This window comes from Nelumbo nucifera, chromosome 4 (genome assembly GCF_055504915.1).
Source record: "Nelumbo nucifera cultivar China Antique chromosome 4, China Antique-T2T, whole genome shotgun sequence".
NCBI classification, from domain to species: domain Eukaryota; kingdom Viridiplantae; phylum Streptophyta; class Magnoliopsida; order Proteales; family Nelumbonaceae; genus Nelumbo; species Nelumbo nucifera.
In genome coordinates, this window is record NC_142652.1 from 17,393,716 (window position 1) to 17,416,531 (window position 22,816).

General features: G+C 37.3%; 2 protein-coding genes across 2 annotated transcripts; both read left to right on the plus strand.

The window, feature by feature from the left end:
- Nucleotides 1–2,697: 2,697 nt before the first annotated feature.
- LOC104598115 (uncharacterized) lies at nt 2,698–6,889 on the plus strand. Its single transcript, XM_010260027.2, has 4 exons — nt 2,698–3,702; nt 3,834–4,223; nt 5,031–5,254; nt 6,450–6,889. Exons 1-4 carry the CDS (start codon nt 2,826–2,828, stop codon nt 6,702–6,704), a joined length of 1,746 nt encoding a protein of 581 aa, XP_010258329.1. The 5' UTR covers nt 2,698–2,825; the 3' UTR covers nt 6,705–6,889.
- Nucleotides 6,890–7,611: 722 nt separating this feature from the next.
- LOC104598114 (granule-bound starch synthase 2, chloroplastic/amyloplastic-like) lies at nt 7,612–18,890 on the plus strand. The gene is made up of 8 exons (XM_010260026.3): nt 7,612–8,391; nt 11,855–12,407; nt 13,234–13,298; nt 13,893–13,970; nt 14,077–14,187; nt 14,643–14,687; nt 15,034–15,207; nt 17,627–18,890. Exons 1-8 carry the CDS (start codon nt 8,014–8,016, stop codon nt 18,581–18,583), a joined length of 2,361 nt encoding a protein of 786 aa, XP_010258328.2. The 5' UTR covers nt 7,612–8,013; the 3' UTR covers nt 18,584–18,890.
- Nucleotides 18,891–22,816: the final 3,926 nt, after the last annotated feature.

The window sequence follows — 22,816 nt, forward strand, 5'->3', positions numbered from 1 at the left end:
TTTATCTTTTAAGGTTTTGGAATCCCTTGCAATTAGACATGTTCATTGGTCGGGCTGGAAGCGGGCTTTTGCTCTTCATTAATAGAAAATTTTCAGGCCCGAGCCCAGGCCCGGCCCGACCAACGGACCTACAACTTGGGCTTGAGCCCGACCCTCTAAAATCCCAAAGCCCAACCTGGGAGTGCTTGAGTTCGCCTCTGAGATTAAGAGAATGGTACTTGAGCTGAGTTCGCCGATTCTTGGGAGTCTGAGAGTGAGAATGGAAACTGAGAAAGTAAGAAGATAGAAGATGAAAACAATACCGGCCAGAGAGAGAGACAACCTAGTTCTGGTGGCGCTAGCCACTAGTGCCTGAGTTCACAAAGTGAAATGGTGCGCCTGGGTTTGCCAGCTCTGAGAGTCTGAGAGTGAGAAACTGAGAATGAGAAGAAAAGTGAGAAGTGAGAAGATAGAAGATGAAAACGGTGCCGACTGGAGAGACAGAGAGCTCACTACTGGAGAGAGAGACAACCTAATTCTGGTGGCGCCGGCCGCCAGTGCCTGAGTTTGTAGAGTGAAAATGGTGCACCTGGATTCGCCGACTTTGAGAGTGAGATATGAGAGCTGATTCTAAGAGTTTGAGATTGAGAAATGAGAATTAAAAGAAAAGTGAGAAGAATTTAGGGTTAGGGTTAGGTGGTTTAGGAATTTAGGTTTTAAATTATAAAAAAGTCGGGTCGGGCTTTTTTGATAAATCTCGAGCCCGATCCGTAAAATAGTTGGGCTCGGGCTTTTAGGCCCGAGGTCAAGCCTGCGGGCTAAAATGCATGTTAAAGCCCATCCGGGGGCCGGGCCGGCCCGTCGGGCTACCTGACCCATGAACTGGTCTACTTGCAATGTCCACCCTTCCCATGACTATGACTACAAAGTTATTTCGTCTAATTATTGACATTTAAAAAAAATGACCCAGAAATGGAACCGTTTTTGCCACCGATTTCTAGGTCGATGGTTCAACCATCCAGTTCAAATGAATGGCTCATTCTGACAACAAAAAATAAAAAAATTTAAAAAATTAAAAATAAAAATGGCAAAAAACTGTTGAACTGGTTAGTAGGTCGACGGTTCGACTGCTTGAGTCAACGAATCGTCGAATGATTCAACGATTTTTGGCCAGGGGCCGGGTTTGGGGTAAAACAGAAACGGTTGCTTGGATGATTCCTGGGCCAAGAGTTCTCGATATAAAATAAAGAACAACTATGAAGTAGAACTTAGAACTATCATTGTATGATCATTTTTTTTATGAGATGATTTGATGAAACAATATTTAAAAAACGAGCACATGAGTTTCAAAACTTAAATACTAATTATTAAAAAATCATTGTCTTTTTAAATGTAACAAATAACAATATTATAATTCCATATATTAAATAAAACTTGCACGATTGAATTATTGCTCGCTGGGTGAGATATACCCCTTGGCTGTCGTTTATAGGATTCCTAGTCGTGGGCCCTGCTATCATTGATTGCTCATCGGCTGAACTGCCACCTGCTACATATTAAATTAAACAATGTCAATTACTTATTTAATGCTTTTTTGAAAAAAGAAAAGATAGGTTTAGAAAACTGATTGATACCCTTTGGTGATTAACTTTTAGAATGGCATAGTCTTTAGCCTGCCGTTTACTTGTTTATATATTATGGATGATATCATAGTCTCTCATTAATAGTATATATGCTTAGTGTTTTGTTTTTATATATGCTGATCACATATAGAGGCCAATCCTCCGGTTTTGTCTTGCCCAAATTTTAGACAGTGAAGTGAATAAACCATTGACTTGTCAATGATTATCCTCTGTGATGTAAAGCACGTAAATGAGCTAAAATGCCACTCCCATGGACTTGAATATGAAGCTTTTGTGGGCAGCCACGGTGGGAGTGGGATCGATTAGGCATTCATCATTTTTTCAACTTCGACCTGGAAAAACTGGGTGAAGTACGAAATTTCCAGGTAGGTACCGTTCCGTCCCGAGTGGAATGTTTACAGTTGAGATATGAACGGTCAATCAGAATCAACGTAACATATTGGCATGAATTTAATTTGGCAAACATGATTAGATGAAGCATGTATACAAATTAAACCCTCATGGCTCAAGGCTCAAGGCTCAAGGCTCAAGGCTCAAGGCTCAAGGCTCAAGGGTCAATCCATTAATTACCCATATATATATATATATTATATGTGCTGAATAGCTTTATTTAAACTAAACGACCGTTTAATTAAATTTCCAGTGGATTTATGGAGTAGTAGTACTCTATATATGTCCTAACTCCTGAGTTTTGCCTATCATTCACTCATAAGTGAATTTTGGGTGTTTAAAAATTTTTGAAGGAGAATGTTGGTAGAACAGACGGGCAGTAACTCTGATGTAAATATTGCTCCATCTTAATGCTAATGTGTGGTTTTTTGGGAAAAAATTTGAAGGAGAAAGGAGAATAGACCATAAATTTAACTATCTTAGTATCTTAGGACTACCGGGGAAAAGAAAAACTGATACGCAATTATTAATTGACCAGTGGGAAGAACCAGTCAAGAGTTAAACAACGTATATTATAAGCCACGCCCGTTCCACCATGCAGACAAAAGTATATAATGACCTATTAACAACCACCATCTTTTTTTTTTTTTTTTTCTTTTAATTATTCGTAGACAAATTTCCAACTCGTGTCTTTTCCTTGATATTTCACTTACCCATCCATCAACTTTTGAAGCTCATATGTGTTGTTCAGAAACCGGACAATTTATCCGGTACAGAGTATCAGTACTTGCTCGAATGATCGGATAGCAACTCATGGAAGAGAACGAATTGCTTTATTTCTGGTGTGTCATCGAGCGTTTTATCATCCCAGATGGATTGAGTTACTTCGTCCATCCTCTGATTCTCTTCCTCTGTCATATCTTCTTATCGGTGAAAGTACTAGGAAACTGGATTTTAGATCAGCTCCCCCATCCGTCTAAAGATATTTGGGTTATGCTTTTGAGGTTTTCTGGAATTGTGAGGAGTCGGGTACGGGTAATTCGTCTTTGGTTTTCAGCTGCAAGCAGGCCGAGCGATAACAAAGTCGAACAAGTCGTAAAGGAAGAAGTCTCAACAAGTGAGGCTCTTGAAATTTCTTATTCAGTTCAAAGTTTTGCCTTGTATGGTTATTTGATAGTTCAACCGGTAGCTCATGTGCTAAAAACAATAGATTTTATTGACGAGGAAGGGGATGATGAGGAGGATGTGGACGAATATGTTAGTGCGGATGAGGATATCGAAGAATATGAAAGCGTGGTTGAGGATTTGGAGGACTTAGATGATGATGTTTCTCTGGTTGACGATGATGATGATATGGAAGAGCCATATTTTAGTGTGGTCGAGGAGCCTGCAGATGGGAGTGTGGTCGGGAGTACGGATGATCCAGATGTGAGAGTGGTGGAGGATATGGAAGACCCAGATGCTAGCGTGGTTGAAGATATGGAAGTATCCGATGCTGTTAGTGTGGTTGAGGATGAACACATGCATGACTATACTTTCTCCTCTCTTTATAGCTCTGAAGCATCCGTTGTGCAAGCAGAAGATGATCAGGACCAGAGAGAAGATGTAGAAACCGATCCGTTCTACAGCAAATACAGTGAAAGGATGAGATGGTTCGATCTACTCAGTTATGAGAGATCATGCGGAATGAGTGGGTATTCATTAATATTCATTCATCATCATCCGATTGTAATACGACCCATTTTGTCTTAATCGTTTCTTTTCATTTTTCTTTTTTAAGCTAGATTCCAATAAGTTTGATGATTAATTTTCTCAATGTAGATGCAATCCTGAACACGGAATTGGGAGCTCCTACTTCAACTGAGAGATCAGAGTTAATGCAATTTTCTGCTCCGTTTATGTCATGGAGCAAGGTGAGTAAAAGAAAGCTGCTAAGAATCATAGAGAACGATTTCGAGACTGTGTATGTGAGTCAGTTATGCTTGTCTTGGGAGGCCCTCCATCATCAGTACAGGAAGGTTGAGTCACTTGCACCATTCCCTGGTTCTCAAGAGGGCGTCTTTTATTACGATGTGGCCGGAGAATTCCAAAATTTCAAGGTCCTATTACAGAGATTCATGGAAAACGAAAACCCCAAAGACAAAAGGTTTTTGAGTTATGTTCGAACAAGGTTTTCTGACAATAGATTTCTCCAGGTTCCGGAGGTTACAGGTATATACCCAACTCTTCATGATCTTTTCTTTTGATTTGTTTACATTTACACGGTGGAGATGATCCAAATTCCATACTATATTATTCTTTTGATTAGATTCTTGTAACCCATAGCATTGGAATCAACACGACGTCCACCACACCCACAGATTCCAATCTAATGGTTTAGGGCATATACATTTACAAGAAAGAAAATAAAATACCATTTGTCTTATTTCCCTAAAAACTATCGTTTTGGTTGAAATGGTCTAACAAACAAGGAATCTAGACTCTGCAGGTTCAATTAATTTATTATTTTTAAACTATAGTACTTATCCATTTCCATGCCGTCAATTAATGTTATATATGTCATTTCTTAAACTTTCTTTTAATACAAGTTTGTTCACTGAATCACTTTGTTGGAAAAGTGATCATTAAGATTTATTGATCATTAATCTGTGTTCCTTATTGATCATTAAGATTTATTAAAGATTCATTCGTTGGAAAAGAAAAATATCATACTATAATTTATATGCAAACCACCTTAAAGTTTTAGCCTTTTAGGAACATAGATTTTCTAAAGATTTACATGTCATGGCTTTGAGACTAAACAGCGAAGTCTGATTCAAGAGGAGACCGGAAATGCATATTAAAGAGTGATTATGTAAAAGTTTTCAAGCAATGTCAAAGATTTCTCCAATTTTGTTTATATTATATAACATTTTTTATTTGCACCATGTATACAACAAAATAAATAAATGCCAATATGTGTAACCTTATTGTGATGCAGACTGAAGAGTGTTTTTTTTTTCTTGCCCCTTATTAAAGGGTATTTAGAGGAAGTAAACGAAGGCATGGAAGAAGTGACAGTGGGAGCAAATGAAGTCTTAAGTGCCATAAGGAAGTCTATAGCGGTATTCGGACAGTTTGTAGGTAGAGACAACAGGAAGCATTGGTGGAGGAAGTACAGGAGGATGCTATGGATTCATCCCCCGGTGGAAGACCCTAAAGACTTGAAGTTATTAGTTGAACTTGAAAAACTACGCCGAAAGGTATGTTGTTGAAATGGATTGGAATGAGTCAGAACTCAAAAGTCGGGGTCAAGTTCAGTTAATCTGTCAAGTGTCAACCCATTATGGGTTCGGCTTATGATGTAAGCCATTTCTAGCTAGGTTGTCACGTTTGAAGCATTCAAATGGGTTTTATATACTTTTATTAATATATATATATTTTCTATCTTTTATCTCAGCCTATATAATTATTTTATTAATTAATTAATTTATTTATTTTGCAAGACGAATGACCAGCCCATAGCTTCCGGCCCACATTGCCTCGATTTCATGCCATGGGGCAGGAGGAGGGGTTTGGAGTGGACCCATGATGAACTCAACCTATTACCATTATTTATGAATTGAGATAGGGGATCTATCCCCCACTTAGAGGGCCTCAGGCATTAGGAGTTTAGGATCCAATCCCAACTACAATTTCATTTTTAATCCACTTTATATGGAAAATTTAGCCATTGATAAAACTAGTAGTATTTCGGAAAAAAGATTTCGGCTGTCCATACGAGACCTTGTGCTACCAACAGGCTCTCTCCAGGTGACACGTTAGCCTATACAGCCGTGCCTCCAGCTCTGTTACTGTTGCATGGAGTCCACGTGGACTAACGTGTCATGCAGGAAAACGGGGCTGCTTAATTGGATGTAGACGGCCAAATTTTTTTTCATATTTTAGAGATTAAAATATTGGAAATAGTATTAATTAAGGTGATTTTGCAGTTACTAGGTGGAAAAGATTTTGCTTTAGGCTCTACAAGTGAAAAGAGATTCTTTTGAAAAGTATATCTTAAAAAATACAATAAATTTCTATAATCAATTCAAGCATCTAAGAAAAGAGTTGCTTGAATCAAATGGTTAATTCTTGAGATTCGGAAAAGAACATGCATATTATTTATTTCAAAAGAGCCTGCATGTTTTTGTTTGTTATTATAAAACCACAAATGGCAGCTGAGTAGCTGACATTCTTTCATTTCATTACACCCAGTTTGAATATATATGTATATATATAATCTTTTAATTAAGCGTAGGTTGATTTATGACCGATTCTTTTAGAAATCTATTATATAAAATTTGGGTGACACTTGCTTTTTATTCCTCTGGTGGTTGGATGAGTTAGACCTATAAAATGAATCCCCATGAACAATTTAATGACAGATGGTGTGTTTTGATCTTTGTATACATGCAGAAGAAACTATTCCTTGAGGATCTGAAGAAGAAGAAGAACTGTTGGCTCAAGAGAAGGATGGCAATAGAAGATTCACAAAAAGTGGACATGATCCTGAGTGGGATAGACCTGAAACTGGTGGAGAGGGTGCTCAAACTGTCCATGATTTCCACGGCTCAACTCAAATGGTGCCAAGACAAGCTCCACAACATCGAGTTCAAAAATGGAAGAATTGCTAGGGCTTGCACCAATTCCTGCTTATTCCCAGCTTCTTAACCATGATTTCCAAATAAAATGGTTGTTGCTTTCACTTTTCCGTTTCGTAACCATGTCTAATATATCCAAAAAGGCCGGCATAGGTGTGTAATATATTCATATCGTACAAGATACAATACTTTTGTAAAATACGATCCCCCTAATGCTTCGATCCGGTCCGGTCTAAAAATGGTTCTTCAATTCAGTTGGGAAGTGAGTGTATTATATTAGTCAGTCTATTAGTTCTAGATTCAAGAGAAGTAGCCGGTAGGGCGGGCCCGAGTCTCAAGAGCCCTCAGGCCTCAAAAGTTTGCACAGGATCTGTTCTACTTCTACCAAAAGACTCGGACCAAAAAATCCCTACCATTACTCAAATTTGAGAATGAGATCCGATAATTTGTTTCCGACAATTCTGTTCATATTTTAGTTTTTACAAAATACATACAAAGTGCATTAATGGTCTAGACCAGGCCCATTAAATATCTCTAATGGACTTTGTTGTTCTAATAAGGTTCAATTTGGTAGGAGTATAAATACATATAAAATAATATAAAATATAAGATTTTACACTCTACAAATTTGTATTTCTATTACTTCCAAACTGAGTCTAAATAAAATCAGGATTTATTTCTATTTTTTTTATGTAAATTGACAACTTTACAAATAACTAAAACTTAGAACCACCGCTGAAGCAAGAGTATGATCAAGTGGCTGCATTTTTAGAACAGACGGGAGTGTGTCACTGCTGTCAAATGAATGAAACCTATTAATTTGTATGGGGGGCTCCCGAGTTCCGACATTATGGTCCAGGCCCACTTGCCATGCAAAACAAAACTCGGTGGGCCTTCCATGTTTTGTTTTTATTTTCCTGGAGCATTTCGTATTTTATTTTAATCTTATTGGTTTGATGTCAGATGCTCGCTCCATTGTCCGTACGCACATCGGCGTTGAGCTCTCTGGTTTAAATTCAGCCAATCTGAACCTTAAGCTCTCCATGATTTCTCCATTAGTAGGACCCATTTTAACAGAATTCGATACTGAAGGCTCATGCCACTGTTTTTGTTTGTTCATGGTTCCTCCTCCGTTTCCTCCACCAGCCTTGCTTCCTCCACTTACCCTCCCTGCAATCTCCACATTTCCATTGAGTTGGGTATCCTTCAAATCCAATACCCCTGAATGGGCTGTCTTGCTTCTCGAATTCCTTTACTGGTTTTTCTTTGATCTTCATTTCATCAATTGGATTTCTTTTCAGTCTCCATTTCATCACCTGGAGTTTTTACTTGATCATGAAATCTTGTTAGTTCCCACAGCCAGTTAAACAAGCATAACGATGGCTTTTATCGGCTCTCTTTCTTCTGTCGTCGAGACGGCAGTGGAAAATTCTGTTCTTCATACTGGAAAATTTTCACGACCTAGGGTGTTTTCTTCCGCGTCTCGAGGAAGACATTCTCTTAATTACGGTTTAAATTCTTCAAAAATTGGCTTCTCCCAACCTGTCGAAGGAGAAGAATTCCCCGCATTATCCTGCAATTATGTGAAAATGCTAAATATGTATGGCAGAGGACAACCTCGAGGGATTAACCGTCCGAGAGCAATGAGGAAGAAACCTGTAGAAAGAGAAGATGGTGACGAGTCCGAGGATGCTATCAAGGCTACAGAGGAGAATGGCAAGAAAGTTCTAGCTAAGCAAAAACAACTACGTCAACGGGTATTTCTTTTTTCTTTGCTCTTGTTCCCATAGAATCCCTCTTTGACGTGGAAATTCTCTTTTTCTTTTAATCTTTGTGCATATTCTTCTTGATGCCTGGGAGTTTTGGTAGCTGAATAGTTTTGGTTTCAGTGAAGATGTCTCTTTGGTAAGACTTATAACTCTCCTCTAGGTTATTTTCTTCCTTTTGGTCAATTTCATTAGTTTAATTCTACTCATGAACTGAGATGTCTTCCATATTCTTGGAGTTAGAACAATTCAAGAAGTTGAACAACGGGTTGCTTTTTGCTTAAAAGTAAGGAGAAATTTTACTTCGTTGGAAAGCTATGCAACTTCCTTCCTTGTTTCCATTTAATTAATACTACTAATGAACTGAGATCTCCTGCAAATTCTTGGAGTATGAAAAATTCAAGGAGCTCAATAACGCATTGCCTTTTACTTTCTCCATATAAGTAGAATAATTTGAAGATGGTAATAATCTACAATACTTAACTGCAAGAGAGGTTAAATTGGAGAGTTCATTGGATGGCTACTACAGAGTTTACCCCTGGTTGTAAGATAAACGTGAATTTGCTATATCGGAAATTCATGCTTTCACCTGAGTAGTAATCAAACTTACTAAAAGTGCAAATGTCATGTCAAAGGTTTCACAAGTAATATTTAACTTCTGTCCAAATGCAAAATTTCATCCTGTAATATATTAATTTAAATTATTCTGTCTAGCAGCTGACTAGTTAAACTACCATGAGGTCAATGTTTAGGATGATATTTGAAGCCTGATCATTTTATCAAGAAGCTTATGGCTCTATAGATCATGCAAGGTCAACAACTAACTCCATGATAAAAAGTGGATTCTTGCAAAGAGTTACCAGTGAACTTGGCTGGTTGCATAAGCACTTGCACTGTGACTTAAGTAGTTCTACACTTCTACCAACTTTGACATTTAACTTGTTGAAATGTTATATAAAGTTAACATTGCTAACCTCACCATTTTTGATAATTGGAAGGATATAAAATTTTTTCTAGCTTCTTGACATAAAAAACATATCATGCATAATCTTGTAATAACTATATCCTCCAAATATACTTCTTAAAAATGAACTGCCTGATGAAAAAGTCATGCTAACCTAACAACCTTATTACCTAGGAAGTTGCTTGAAATGCAAGGTTAATCCCTGAGCTCTAGTATTATGGGAGCCTAGATGGTCTGTCCTAGACCTGGGGAACCATCTAACAGGTGCCTCTTGACCTTCTTTGACAACATTGCGTGTTAAAAAAAAATATCTATTGGCTATATATGATCTCTAACAGAACTTATTTCTTTGAACCATTATTACATGGCCTTTTCTCATTTGATCAAGGCTATGAATGATGCTCTTGATTTTTGAAATAAGTATGATATGGAATGTTTGATACAAATATATTTCAATATGATATGGAATATTTGGTACAAATATATTTCAATATCCAAGTTTAGCCCTATAACAAATTTTTATCAAACATCACATTTTAAAAGAAAAAAAATCCAAAATGGGTGAAAACTGCAAGCCTGTAAACAATATCACTTTGTTGGTTTAAAATGTGGATTTAGTAGTCATAGTCGCAATTATCTGTGGAAATAGTAAGGAGAATTAAGAATTACAAAATTTTGAAGTAACAATTACCTATCCTGTGGATACTTTGGCTTTATCTGACATTCTTGGAGGAGCTGTCCCCTTGTTCAATATCTCTTAGAATTCCGCATGACAACTTAGGCTTCACAAAGTCTATTAGTAACTTTTTCATAACTCAAAAATTGTACATAGTATAATATTTCAGTGAGAGAGAGGGGGTTAATTGTTGTCACATGGATATTCCTTGTCTATCTCTATGCGATGCAGGTCAAATGCAGGACCTGCAGGTATTTGCTTGGGACTTAAAAGTTAACTTTTAATTTTAATGTTTTCAATTGAAACTTAGTAACAAAAGAAAAAGAAAGACTTCTGCTAACAATCCTAAATGATAGAAAATTGAAAATTTACCATAATTTTATCTTTGTATGGGCTATGTTTTGTTAGTCATATGATACTACTACATTTCTCCCATCATTATTTCTGCTTCTAGTCTTCTACAAGGTTTTAGTAGTATCAAGGGAAAATGATTAATCAATGTCAATTTTATGAGACATGAAAAGGGCCTATGTATAATATGCACTGATATATGTTCAATATTTGATGGCTTAAAGCCTTAAACAATAACTATAAGCATATTTCATGTATAAAAATTCATTTGTTAATGACATTTTTGAGTCAAAGTATTAAACTTTAGGAATCTCTAAAAAGTATTTTCACCATTTCAGGTTATTACCTTCCTTTTTTTGCTTCCTGATTTTTGAGCCAGCCATTTTAAACTTGTATTCTTCCAAAAATCTTTTGTTTGCACAACATTTTTTTAAGAATGTTGTTCCTTTTGCTCTGACATTGGTGCAGGCTCTTAGATAGAATCTATGCTTACCCAGAAAACCTGAATATGGAATGTTTCACACATATTTTAAAATGATGCTACTTTTTAAGGGAAATATTGATGCATGAACTGCATGTTCTACATTAAAATACAGATTAGATTTACAGCGTCCAACTCCATTTAAGATTCTAGTTTGTTTTCCCTCCGTGGAGAGGAGCTTGGGTAATTCTATCAGATTTCAATGAATGTCATCTTTGAAGTAGAATATGTGAATTCTTCTCTTTAATTATAAGTCCACAAATCTTGCTCTCTGTTCTGTTGTGTCCATATCATACAATGCCCACTTTTCATTTTAGTTTCCCAGCGTTGTCTCATTGCTTGAATGAAATACCAACAGAGTAATTGTGCTTTTATATTAGGGGTGATCATTTCTAGCCCAGCCTGCAATATATTTATATATTACATAGATATACTTTATATATACATAAACATATAAGAGTATTACATATATATAATATTATATAAAAGCACAATTATATCATCATCTAAGCATTGTCCCATCTATATGGGGTCAGCTACATGAATCATGTTTTGCCATTCTGTTCAAAGACAGATCCATGACCATGAGAGTTTGGCAAAGCTTTAGTGCCGGCTGCCGACAACCCTCCTTTATCTGGACTTGGGACCAGTGGTGTAAAACAAGCTCACACTAGTGGAGTTATAATATATTGTATATAATATTTTATATTTATATAGATTATGACATATTTTAATATAAGTTATCATGCATATTAAATATAGTATTAAGTGACATAAGCCCAAAGCTTGGCCTAGCCCAGCCTGGCCGGGCCTATGATAACCCCTATTTTTTATCTTTTTTACTGGATCAATTTATTTCCAGTTGTGGATGCCAATTTTATGTTGCCAAATGTTTTTATTTATAGTTATATTCTAGACTTTCTAGTCTCTTTGCCGGTATTTAACATCGGATACTTTGTTTCAACTTCCTACTTGTGTGCAGACAGCAGAAAGGAGGAAATTTGTTTCATCTATAAGAAATAGTAATATCAACACAGAACAAGATTCAGGGTCTTATAATGAGACCGATAACTCATTTCCATCAAAAGATCTTTCTTCAGTGGGTAGTGGCAGTACTGGTGGAAAGTATGCTAAAAAGATCAATTCCAGAAGTTACAATCGTTCAACTAAAGTTAGGAAATCAGAAACCCCATCTGTTGGTATTAATGGAGGTCTTAGTGATGAAAGGAAGCAAACTGAAAGAAATTTATCTCTTGGAAAGGATACATCAGATATAGATTTCAAAGATGTTAAAGACACCAGTTCTGGAACAGTTAATTCTGATATGGTTCCAACTTTTCTTGCAAAAACATCTGGATACAATCTAAATGATGAAAATGCTGAGTTGGAAGAAGCAAGTTTAGGAGATGATGTAATGAACAGGGAAGCTAGTGTAGTTTCTGAGGATGAAACTGTAAAGTCTCCTCCTTTGGCCGGGGACAATGTCATGAACATTATATTGGTATCTGCAGAATGCGCTCCTTGGTCGAAGACAGGTATGCAGCTACCATGAACTATGAAAGTAAATATCACATAAGAAAGCAACTCCATTTTGATGAAAACTTCCCTTCTCAAATACATGCCCCACCACCCTCATTCCAGTGAATAGTAATTTGCATTTTTTTGTTATCAGATTTTGTTTTATTCTACATATTCTAAAGTTTATCTATATTTCTTTATGAAATGATTTTTATTCTATACTTTGGAAAGGTACTAATTTTTGATAGGTAAGGAAATCTTTGGTATCCACTGAGTAGACAGTAAGAATATTGTTGATGACACAATGGTTTGTTTTCCTTAGAAGCTGCAGTTTGTATAACCCCCTTTTTGATGTGTTACTGGAAGATCTTCTTAGCCAAGCATTGACCAAATCTCCGAATATGGCAATCCTATTTGATATTATTACATCTTTAAATTGATGAAAATATGAAGCTAATAGACCAAATCTCAAATAGCTAATGCATGGAATTGTTACTGTCATTTCATATGGTACCTTATAGGAGTGCAACTTGGGCTGGTTAGGGTCAGGATTTTTTCAAAATTTCAATGGACCCGACCCAAAACCCAAGCCTGAAACAGTGCAAAATGTTAACTCGGGCCAACCCTAGTTGCACCCTACATGCCCCTATGTCACTCTATCTTTAAATGTATTTTTGCTTTCTACTCTTTCTAGCATCACTATATGATTTTCTTTTGTTATGTTGCTCTGCAGAATGTTATTTAGTCATACTAATTACTAGCTAATAGACAAAAAGAATAAAGGGAAAAAAGAAGGCCTTTTTGTAGTTGATCTAGAGTCTGATTTTGTATGAGTACTGTTAGGTGGACTTGGCGATGTTGCTGGGGCTTTACCGAAGGCTTTGGCTCGGCGTGGACATAGAGTTATGGTAATTTTATTTTATATTCCATGTGATGCTTGAAATGAGATTCCTGCAGTAAAGTAATAAAAGGGCCTACTTTATTGCCAGTGTTTCACATGATGACCATATGAGATTATTGGAGTAAATAAGAAACAGACCTATTTTTTACCCAATTAAATATGTCAAAAAAAAAAAAACTGGTTGAGTCAGTCAGTTTAAAGCCTTTTTTTTTACCTTCATGCAAACTCAGATATGGTGACTGGACACCAAATCCTGGATATCCATAATGTGACATGACAAGTTCCAGGATAGAAATGTTCTGACATGCTTGTGTACTTGATGTTGTCTGGATACTTGTAAATTATAATTTTTCATAGTCACCTTATCCCATTTGAATAAAATGGTTATTGTTCTTAGCATTTTTGGAAATCTAGAGACTTGATATTCAAATGGTTAAATTTATAGGACCCACCAACTTTAGTTTCTAACCATTGAGCTTCAAGTCTGGTAACTTTAGTTCTTGGAAGTTAGGGCAATTAAGAATTAACAAATTCCTTGTTGAGTTGAACTGGAATGAAGTGCATTTTACTTATTTACTTTTATTTATTTTTCTTGCTTCAGGTTGTGGCACCACGGTATGGTAACTATGCAGAAGTCCAAGAAACAGGAGTGCGCAAGAGATATAAGGTGGATGGGCAGGTATGCTTCAACATTATTTGGCTATTAGTTTTCCTTCTTCTGGGGTTGTAGATTTTTAATTAACTCCAGTGACATTACAATTGTGTGGAACCATTCAATTTTGCAGGATATGGAGGTAACTTTCTTTCAAGCTTATATTGATGGCGTGGATTTTGTGTTCATGGACAGCCCTATGTTTCGCAATATTGAGAAAAATATATATGGGGGAGGCCGAGAGGTAAGAATTACATATCTTATTCATAGTTCAGGTTCTTGGTGTGACATAGGGCCTGTTCGTTTCCTCTTAACTCTCATCTCTTAAGAGGGATCTTTTAACTTTAAGAGAAAATTGGTTGTTCGTTTCCTCTTATCTCTTATCTCTTAAAGTGCAATCATACAACTTTTTGTTTTCCAATGATACCCCCAAAAAGACTAACAAAAACTCTCATATATGGGGTCAAAATTGATATTTGATAGTTTTCAGAATTCAGAACAACATTCTCTGCATTCAGAGTTCAGAGGAAAGAAAAGTTCACCAGTACCAATGTACTTCTTAATGCAATTATTACACTTTCAGATGTCAGACTTCAGAGCAAACGAATAGGCCCATAGTTTTAAAATATATGCCATATTTGTCCTATCACTTTTAAACTTTTTCAGTGAACATGTTTTCTAATTTCGCATGGGATGCAGGATATTTTAAAACGCATGGTTCTCTTCTGTAAGGCTGCTCTTGAGGTATGACTTCTGACCATAGCATACCACACTCTTGAAGCAATATTGATTTTATTGAATATGGAATCCTTCTTGGCATACATGTCAACCCTCACAAACCTGCTTGGAAATGAGTTTGTGCATTTTTTTAGTGAGTGCATGAATTAATACATTTCCTGATATTCACTAAGAACATTACTGTATGCAATACATCTATTCATTGACAAAATGACAAGGATTTGTTGCTATATTTCTACCATAAATATGTGATTCTAAAACAAAAGCTGGTACATTCTTACTAGAATTTGATGAAATTGGCATCCTTATCTTCCCTTCTGCCATTTGAAGAAATGAAGCTAATTGTTTTCAGGTTCCTTGGCATGTTCCATGTGGTGGGGTCTGCTATGGAGATGGAAATTTGGTTTTCATTGCAAATGATTGGCACACTGCTTTGCTACCAGTCTATCTGAAGGCATACTACCGTGACAATGGTATAATGAAATATACCCGGTGCGTTCTTGTGATCCACAACATAGCACACCAGGTTTGTTCTCATTTGTATTGTTTTTTCTTTTTCTTTTCCGTTTCCTTACATTGAACAGTCATTGTTAGAGCTGCAAACAGATCAGATCAAATTCAGATAGGGGTATATCCGAATCCAATCCGCTAAGAATCTATGACCCAAACTCAATCTGATATCTAATGGATTAGCAAAGCATAGATTCATATTTGATTTTTAAGTATTTGGATATCTGATCCAAATCTGATTTGATTAAAATGATGGAAAATCTATTTAAAATTAACATGAATTAAAAAAAAGTAAATATAAACAAGAAATATGTGTTATAAATAAGAAAATAAATTATGCAAGTCCCAAATCCAACTTAATTCTAAAGAATTTCAATACTAAGAAATAATGTTTTGTGTGTGTGTGTGTGTGTTTGCGCATAAGCATATCTGGGGCTGCAACATGGGCCAAGTTAGTTTGTACAGAACCTGAAAAAAGTTGGTTGGGTTGGTGATTGGGTTAGGGTTAGGGTTGACTTTTTCTAACACAACTTCACTTTGGGTTGGGTTAAGGTTGACCCCTCAGGTAGCCCAACCCAACCCGAACCACACTCTACCTTAACTCTTGTACATAGATTAAAAGAAGATCAAAGGGAATTGAGAGATTTTATCATATTTTAAGAGGATGGGAGAACCCAAGCCAAACAACCCAACCAGAAGTCGGCTTTCAGTTTGGTTAGGGTTGAAGGATTGTAGATTGAGTTATGGTTGACTAGGTCAGGTTGAAGGTTGGGATGCTGGTTTGTGTTAGAGTTAGGGTTGGGGGTTCAGAACCTTGGGTTGGACTAGGGTTGACCTCAACCCAACATAACTTTGACCAACTTGCACCCATAAACAGATCAGATCTTAGTGGATCTAATCAAGCAATATCAAAATTAATAAAGGGATCATGTCTCATAGAAAAAGATAAGAGGTCTGCCATCCCCAAATGTACAGGGTAGGTGGGGGATAGAATAACAGCACTAAGCTGGCCATATTATGATAATGAATAAAGACCGTGGGATTGCTTTTTTTTTAACCCTTTGCATTGGGGCTTTACTTTACATAGGCTTAGTAGATCCATACTCAGAAGTTAGGGCAAACTATTAAGCTGACTAGGTTGATCAGCTCTTTTTGGGTCAGGTTTTGATTCCAGCTGGGAAATATATGATTTTAACCCATCCTATTTAGTAATCAGGTCATGGACCTGGGAGGACTAAATGCTAACTCATTATTGATCTGGTTAGGCCAGCTTTTGTTGAAGAATGCCAACCTTCAGCCTATCTTGTTTGATAATCCTTCTGGGATAAGAGAAATTTAAACCAAAAGAAAAGTTTGAGTTGAAAGGAAATAATGGTCATGTTAGTTGTTTTTTTTTCCTTATCTTTTCTTTTCCTTTCTGTTCATTCTCATGGAGGCAGTCAGAGTGAATGGGTGAAATATTGGTACGTCTGGTCAAGAATTACTAGTCCTAGTTTTCATTTTGGAGAACTTAAAAAATAAAACTAATTTTTACTTAAATTAATCAAGAAAATATAGTTTATTTATGCTATGTATCAGAATCCTTCAATTGTAATTCTATCTAATTTTTGGAAAGAAGAATCTAAATATCCAATCACCATATTTTTGATTTCTATACCTTTTTCCATAATAAGGTATTCATCATCATTCTAAGCCTTATCCTAACTATATGGGGTCGGCTACATAATCCTGTTTTGCCATTCTGTTTTGTTAAGTGCCATATCCATTGTAAAATTTTGAGCCCTTAAATCTTTTCTTATTACCTCAATCCATGTCATTTTGTTTGCCCCTAACTCTTCTAGCTTCTTCACTTGTAACAGATCGCTTCTTCTAAAAGGTGCTGTGGATGGTCTTCTATGCACATTGTCAAACCATTGCAATCAACTTTCCCTCATTTTATTTTCTATTTGAGATAATAGATAACATCGAATGAGTTCATTTCTTAGTCTCTGACCCCACCCTTTCTAGTTTTTCCACTCATCCATCTCAACATTTGCATCTTTCCAAGTTTCCATAATAAGGTATTATCAGCTTATAAACTAAAAGCTTGATAGATTCAATGAGAGCCCATTTCAAATTTGAAACCTGAGTCAGTTGAAGTGTCTATCAGATGAGGCAAACATATTTGTGCATACACAGAAATATAACGTATATATAAATGACCAAGTCTTTATGCTGCAGATATAGAGGAATTTAGATTTATAGAATTTGATAAACTTTCTTACTAGAAAATGGCAAAAAAAAATCAATCAAGTATTTATTGTATCTAAAACTGGAGTATATGAGGTGCTTATTTTTAGACCTCAATCTGCATTACTGTGCCATGAGTCAAGTTGGATATGTTCTTACATAAGGAGCCTTTTCCAATATGGTATTGATCCATATTTCTCATCCAGGGTCGTGGTCCAATAAGCGATTTTCGTTATGTGGATCTTCCACAAAACTACATAGATCATTTCAAACTACATGACCCAGTAGGTGGGGAACACTTCAATATCTTTGCAGCTGGCCTGAAAGCAGCAGATCGTATAGTCACTGTAAGCCATGGTTATGCCTGGGAGCTGAAAACTAAAGAAGGTGGCTGGGGTCTGCATCAAATAATAAATGAGTGTGATTGGAAGCTGAAGGGCATCGTGAATGGGATTGATGCAAAAGAATGGAACCCACAGTTGGATGTTCACCTGGCATCTGATGGCTACACCAATTACTTTGTGGAGACTCTTCAGACTAGCAAGCCTCAATGCAAAGCAGCTCTACAAAGGGAGCTTGGTCTTCCTCTTCGGGAGAATGTTCCTCTGATTGGGTTCATTGGCAGGCTTGACCATCAGAAAGGTGTTGATCTCATTGCTGAGTCCATTCCTTGGATGGTGGACCAGGATGTGCAACTAGTCATGTTGGGCACTGGGAGACCTGACCTGGAACAGCTTCTCAGACATTTTGAGAGCCAACACCATGACAAAGTCAGGGGTTGGGTTGGTTTCTCTGTGAAAATGGCTCATCGAATAACTGCTGGTGCAGACATCCTACTCATGCCTTCTAGATTTGAGCCATGTGGACTGAACCAGCTTTATGCAATGAGCTACGGGACAGTCCCTGTTGTTCATGCTGTTGGTGGACTGAGAGATAGTGTGCAGCCGTTTGATCCATTCAATGAATCTGGATTTGGCTGGACGTTTGACAGGGCTGAAGCAATTAAGCTGATACATGCATTGGGGAACTGCTTACTAACTTACCGGGAGTACAAGAAAAGCTGGGAGGGGATCCAGAGACGTGGAATGATGCAAGACCTAACCTGGGACCGTGCTGCTCAAAATTATGAGGAAGTTCTGGTTTCTGCAAAGTATCACTGGTGATTCATTCAACATAAGGAGTTCAGCTTTTTAGATTTTCTAACTTTGTCTTTGAGGTCAATGCATGTATCTGGAGCCATCTATGCTTGGAGGCCTCATGCTTTCTTTTATTAGTAAATGCTGTCTATTTCTTTCTCTTCCTGTTCTAGAAATAACTTCAAGGGGAGAGCATCTCCTCTGCTAGATCTCTAGGGCCATTAACTGAGTTTAAAGTTTAAATACCCAATGAAAATCCAGTTTTTCTTTCTGGTTTATGTAAGGGTAAGCAACTTTAGTTATTAAAAAAAAGGGTAAGCAACCTTGTTAGAAATCTATACCCTGCAATTTATTCATGCATTCAAATTCCTACCACTGGAATACGCCATTTATGAATAGGATAGTCTTTACTAATAAATAGAAAAAAAGATCGACTTCTTGCCAGAGACATATTACAGGCTCAGCTTAAAGGATGATTCTTATTAATATTTAACTAAATGAATAATTATTTCCTACCAATGAGTGTGCCATCTCATCACTCCTTCAGATGGATCTTCATGATACGTGTTCTGCTATAGTCAGTCATAATATTGGGTTGTGATACTGTTTTCTGTCTCACTCATAAGCAAAGGAAAGATGGAAAAATATTGCTCTTACACTGTATGTTTGTCCCTAGGTTAAAGATATCGATACGTATCTCATGGTATCATGCCCATGCATATCATATTGGTATCAGAGATCACAAAAACGTGAAATACTGAGAGTTAGGGGATATTAACAACTTCAACTTAACGTTTTAAACCTTGCTATTTATTAATGACTTTGTTAATGACAATGGAGAATATTCAGAAAAACACAAAAATTAAAATAACGGTACAAGTTTTCCCATTGAAGTTGATGAGATTCCTAACTTCTCGCTACGAGATAGGGGTGCAATTTGGGCGGGCCCAACCTGAGCCCAAACTGGCCCAGCTCGAAAATTTACATAGGCTGGGCTTGAATTTTTGGTCCTCGGGCTGGGTTTGGGCCCAAAAAATAGATTTTTTGGGCCAGGCCTGGGCCTAGCCCTTAGGTAGCTCAAACCCGGCCAACTATACACATGTATACATATTTACCTAGTTATATACATATTTTGCATACATATATACATAAATATATGTATACATATTTGCATAAATACATGTATATGTATATGTATATGTATATGTATATGTATATGTATATGTATATGTATATGTATATGTATATGTATGTATATGCATAATTTTAGAGTGTGTTTATTGACCAACTCAAGCCCGGCTAGGGCCCGAGCCCAATCCGAGTTCATCAAATTACAGTACAGGTTGGGAAAATTGGGCTTGGTCCGAGCTCGAGCCTTAAGCCCAAATTTTAGGCCTGGGCCCGGGTTGACCATAAACCCAGCCCAACCTACCCGATTTGCACCCCTACTACGAGACTGACTATAGCAACAACATGGTGCTACAAGCGATGTGCAAATGGTGAATGGAGCATCAAGAAGCCTGGAGAAGACCATGTTGTTCAAGGATCAAGAACATCATACTATTTAGAATTATATATATAGTGCTGATTTTCCTAAAATATGTGCTTTGGTGGTTTGAAAGTAGCATTGAAAGAGCACTAATTTAAAAACTCGTATCATTAATCCATCAAACAGGTAATAAATTATTGACAAGTATCATTTATCCATTTAAAGGCCCATAGTTTTAGCCATTTCTCTTAGATATTGGATTGAGTCAACACTTGTTTATTGATAAGAATCATTTATTCAGGCAACGTCCTATCTGACAGTAACATTTTCAAATAAAAAAAACGACACCATTTTTTTAGAAAACTGTGCTTCTAATCCATACATATAAAGAACCTTTTCTATACAGCATCGATGTCAAATATATACTTAAGTATTATTTGCTTTTTCAGTTTATCCTCTTTATTTTTCTTTTCAGAAAAGTTGCCAAAGTGAGTAAATTAGAATCATTTGAAGTGAAATGTTTATAAAATCAATTCAAATGCCCCCCCCACCCCCCCAACCCCATATGATGTAACCAGCAGCATCCTCCCCTCTTTTTATCATTTGCTTCTCTCTCTCTCTAGATTTGACAATGGCACACAGAAATGATAAAATTGGAGACAAACCCTATCAAAAAAACCACTCAGTAGGGGCATAGGATTGTCATCAACGCCCGCTGCGTTTTGAACTGTGCCCTATATATATGTACGTGCAATGCTCGTCTAAACCATGTCTTCTCATCTTCCTTGGCAACCAGCGTTTAGACTTTAGAGTGTGGACATCATGCTCTGGTGTAAATGAACCAAAATCTATAATGGGGAAAGAAACTCATGGCTGGTGCTTGAAATACCTTTTTGGTGTTTCCAGTGGTGGTGAGTTATGCGCTTTCCAAAGCATTTTCCTTTCTTATTGCTTTTCTCTTAAAAGTTAAAAGGGTCCATTCAAACAAGAATTTTGACAGAGTGGCACCTATCCTATTTATACTCAAAAAACTGCAACACAATGCAATCATACCAAAGTATGCCTTATAAGTTAGGTTTGTTTGAGGTATAAATACATATTTACACTATTGATTACTAAAATGTCAAAACCCCTATTCTATAAATCAATGCTCGCCCATAAATTAGCATCAATTCCGATTTTGCACCTATTTCAATTGTACTTTAGGTCAAAAAATTCTGACCCTGGTCTGTCTTTGTCTCTATTTTTTTTTTTTAATTTATTCCGTTATGATTTTGTGGTCACAACATGTTTTTCAAAAACGGACTGGACCGGACAGTCAGACTGTCAGGTTCTGGTTTTTCACAAAACTGGATTTTCCATAAAAACCGTTGATTTTGGTCAGCAAACTACTGACCCGTACGGTTAATCGTTCGAACCGTTTGAATGGTTTTGACCGGTTTTCATTTTTTTTGTCAAAATGGGCCTATCGTTCAGGTTAAATGGTCTGACCGTTTGACCCAATAACCAAACCCTTGACCGGTTACACCACTACTAGATGTTTTCTGTTTGGGTCGTTTGGATTAGTGTTTCCAATGAAAAAAAAAAGAAAAAAAACATCAATCTTCAGCCCTTTATGGATGATCATCAAATCTTGATTGGTCAATCCGAGGGCTCGCATTATCCCATAACATCAAGTTATTGTAGGGGTGGAAGAGCACTCATGTGGTGGATGTGGATCCCATTAAGTTCCTAACCCATCAAGCTATCATGTAATACCAGCTCCAGCTGCCACCTTTGTCTTCTTCTCCACACTCCACAACAACCACACCGTTATCTTATCGCTGTCAACGTCTGCTAACATCTAGGCTTGGCCTAGCTCCACGTCAAGACAAACACTCCACAATTTTTCTTTTTAATTCATATGCATATCATCACCAAATGAGAATAAGAATTTCTTTAAAACAATTTGTTCCATTCTTATTATTTTCCCACAATGAACCGTTGTCTTGTCTGTACCGAGAGGCCCCACCGACTCTACTCAATAAACAATCAATCACCACCTCGACGACCCCACTGATTTTGACTTACATATATTTTACATGCACGACTGCACATATATTTTGATTCCTAATCTCAATTATTATCTCTCACTAAATGGAAATTAGAAAATGATGAAGGAAGATTTGGCCCGACCTTGTAAATCACGCCATGTGACAAAAAACAAGTAGTTCGGCACTTAAAACAGCGTACCAAGGGTACAAACACCAACGGGAAGAGACCAGCGGTCCGAATTCCCCTCGACGAGACCGAATTCCCCTCGAGGAGACCAACTCCCTAAGAGGAGCCCGAACTCCCTACAAGGGGCCCGAACTCCCTAAGAGCTCGAACTCCCTACGAGGAGCCCGAACTCCCTACAAGGGGCCCGAACTCCTTACTTAGAGCTCGAACTCCCTACGAGGAGCCCGAACTCTCCCTTTGGTCCCGAGCCACGCAAAGCAGTGACCCGAACTGGCCCGTCTCATGACAGTTCGGGACATCCCCCCTTCCTATCCGAACTCAAGACTTCGCCTCACACACCGCTCCAAGCACTTTGCCTCCAGAGCATTGAACCACACCGTACCTAACACCAAAGGAGTCCGTATCCAGGGGCGGCGCACCTGACTGACTTGGGATCTGACGCTTGACGGCCGCACTTCAACGGCCACCTGCCACCGCCATCTCCAGTTACAGAGACGGCTTCGACAAAAAGAGCAGTGACGGTCCTGCCCCAGCAGAGGCAAGGACGCCCG

Coding starts and splice junctions, on each gene's coding strand:
- LOC104598114 (XM_010260026.3), top strand. CDS start 8,014: ATGGCTTTTATCGGCTCTCTTTCTTCTGTCGTCGAGACGGCAGTGGAA. Junction 14,188..14,642: donor TATATGGGGGAGGCCGAGAG/GTAAGAATTACA, acceptor CATGGGATGCAG/GATATTTTAAAACGCATGGT. Junction 15,208..17,626: donor TCCACAACATAGCACACCAG/GTTTGTTCTCAT, acceptor TTTCTCATCCAG/GGTCGTGGTCCAATAAGCGA.
- LOC104598115 (XM_010260027.2), top strand. CDS start 2,826: ATGGAAGAGAACGAATTGCTTTATTTCTGGTGTGTCATCGAGCGTTTT. Junction 3,703..3,833: donor TGAGAGATCATGCGGAATGA/GTGGGTATTCAT, acceptor TTCTCAATGTAG/ATGCAATCCTGAACACGGAA. Junction 4,224..5,030: donor CCAGGTTCCGGAGGTTACAG/GTATATACCCAA, acceptor CCCTTATTAAAG/GGTATTTAGAGGAAGTAAAC.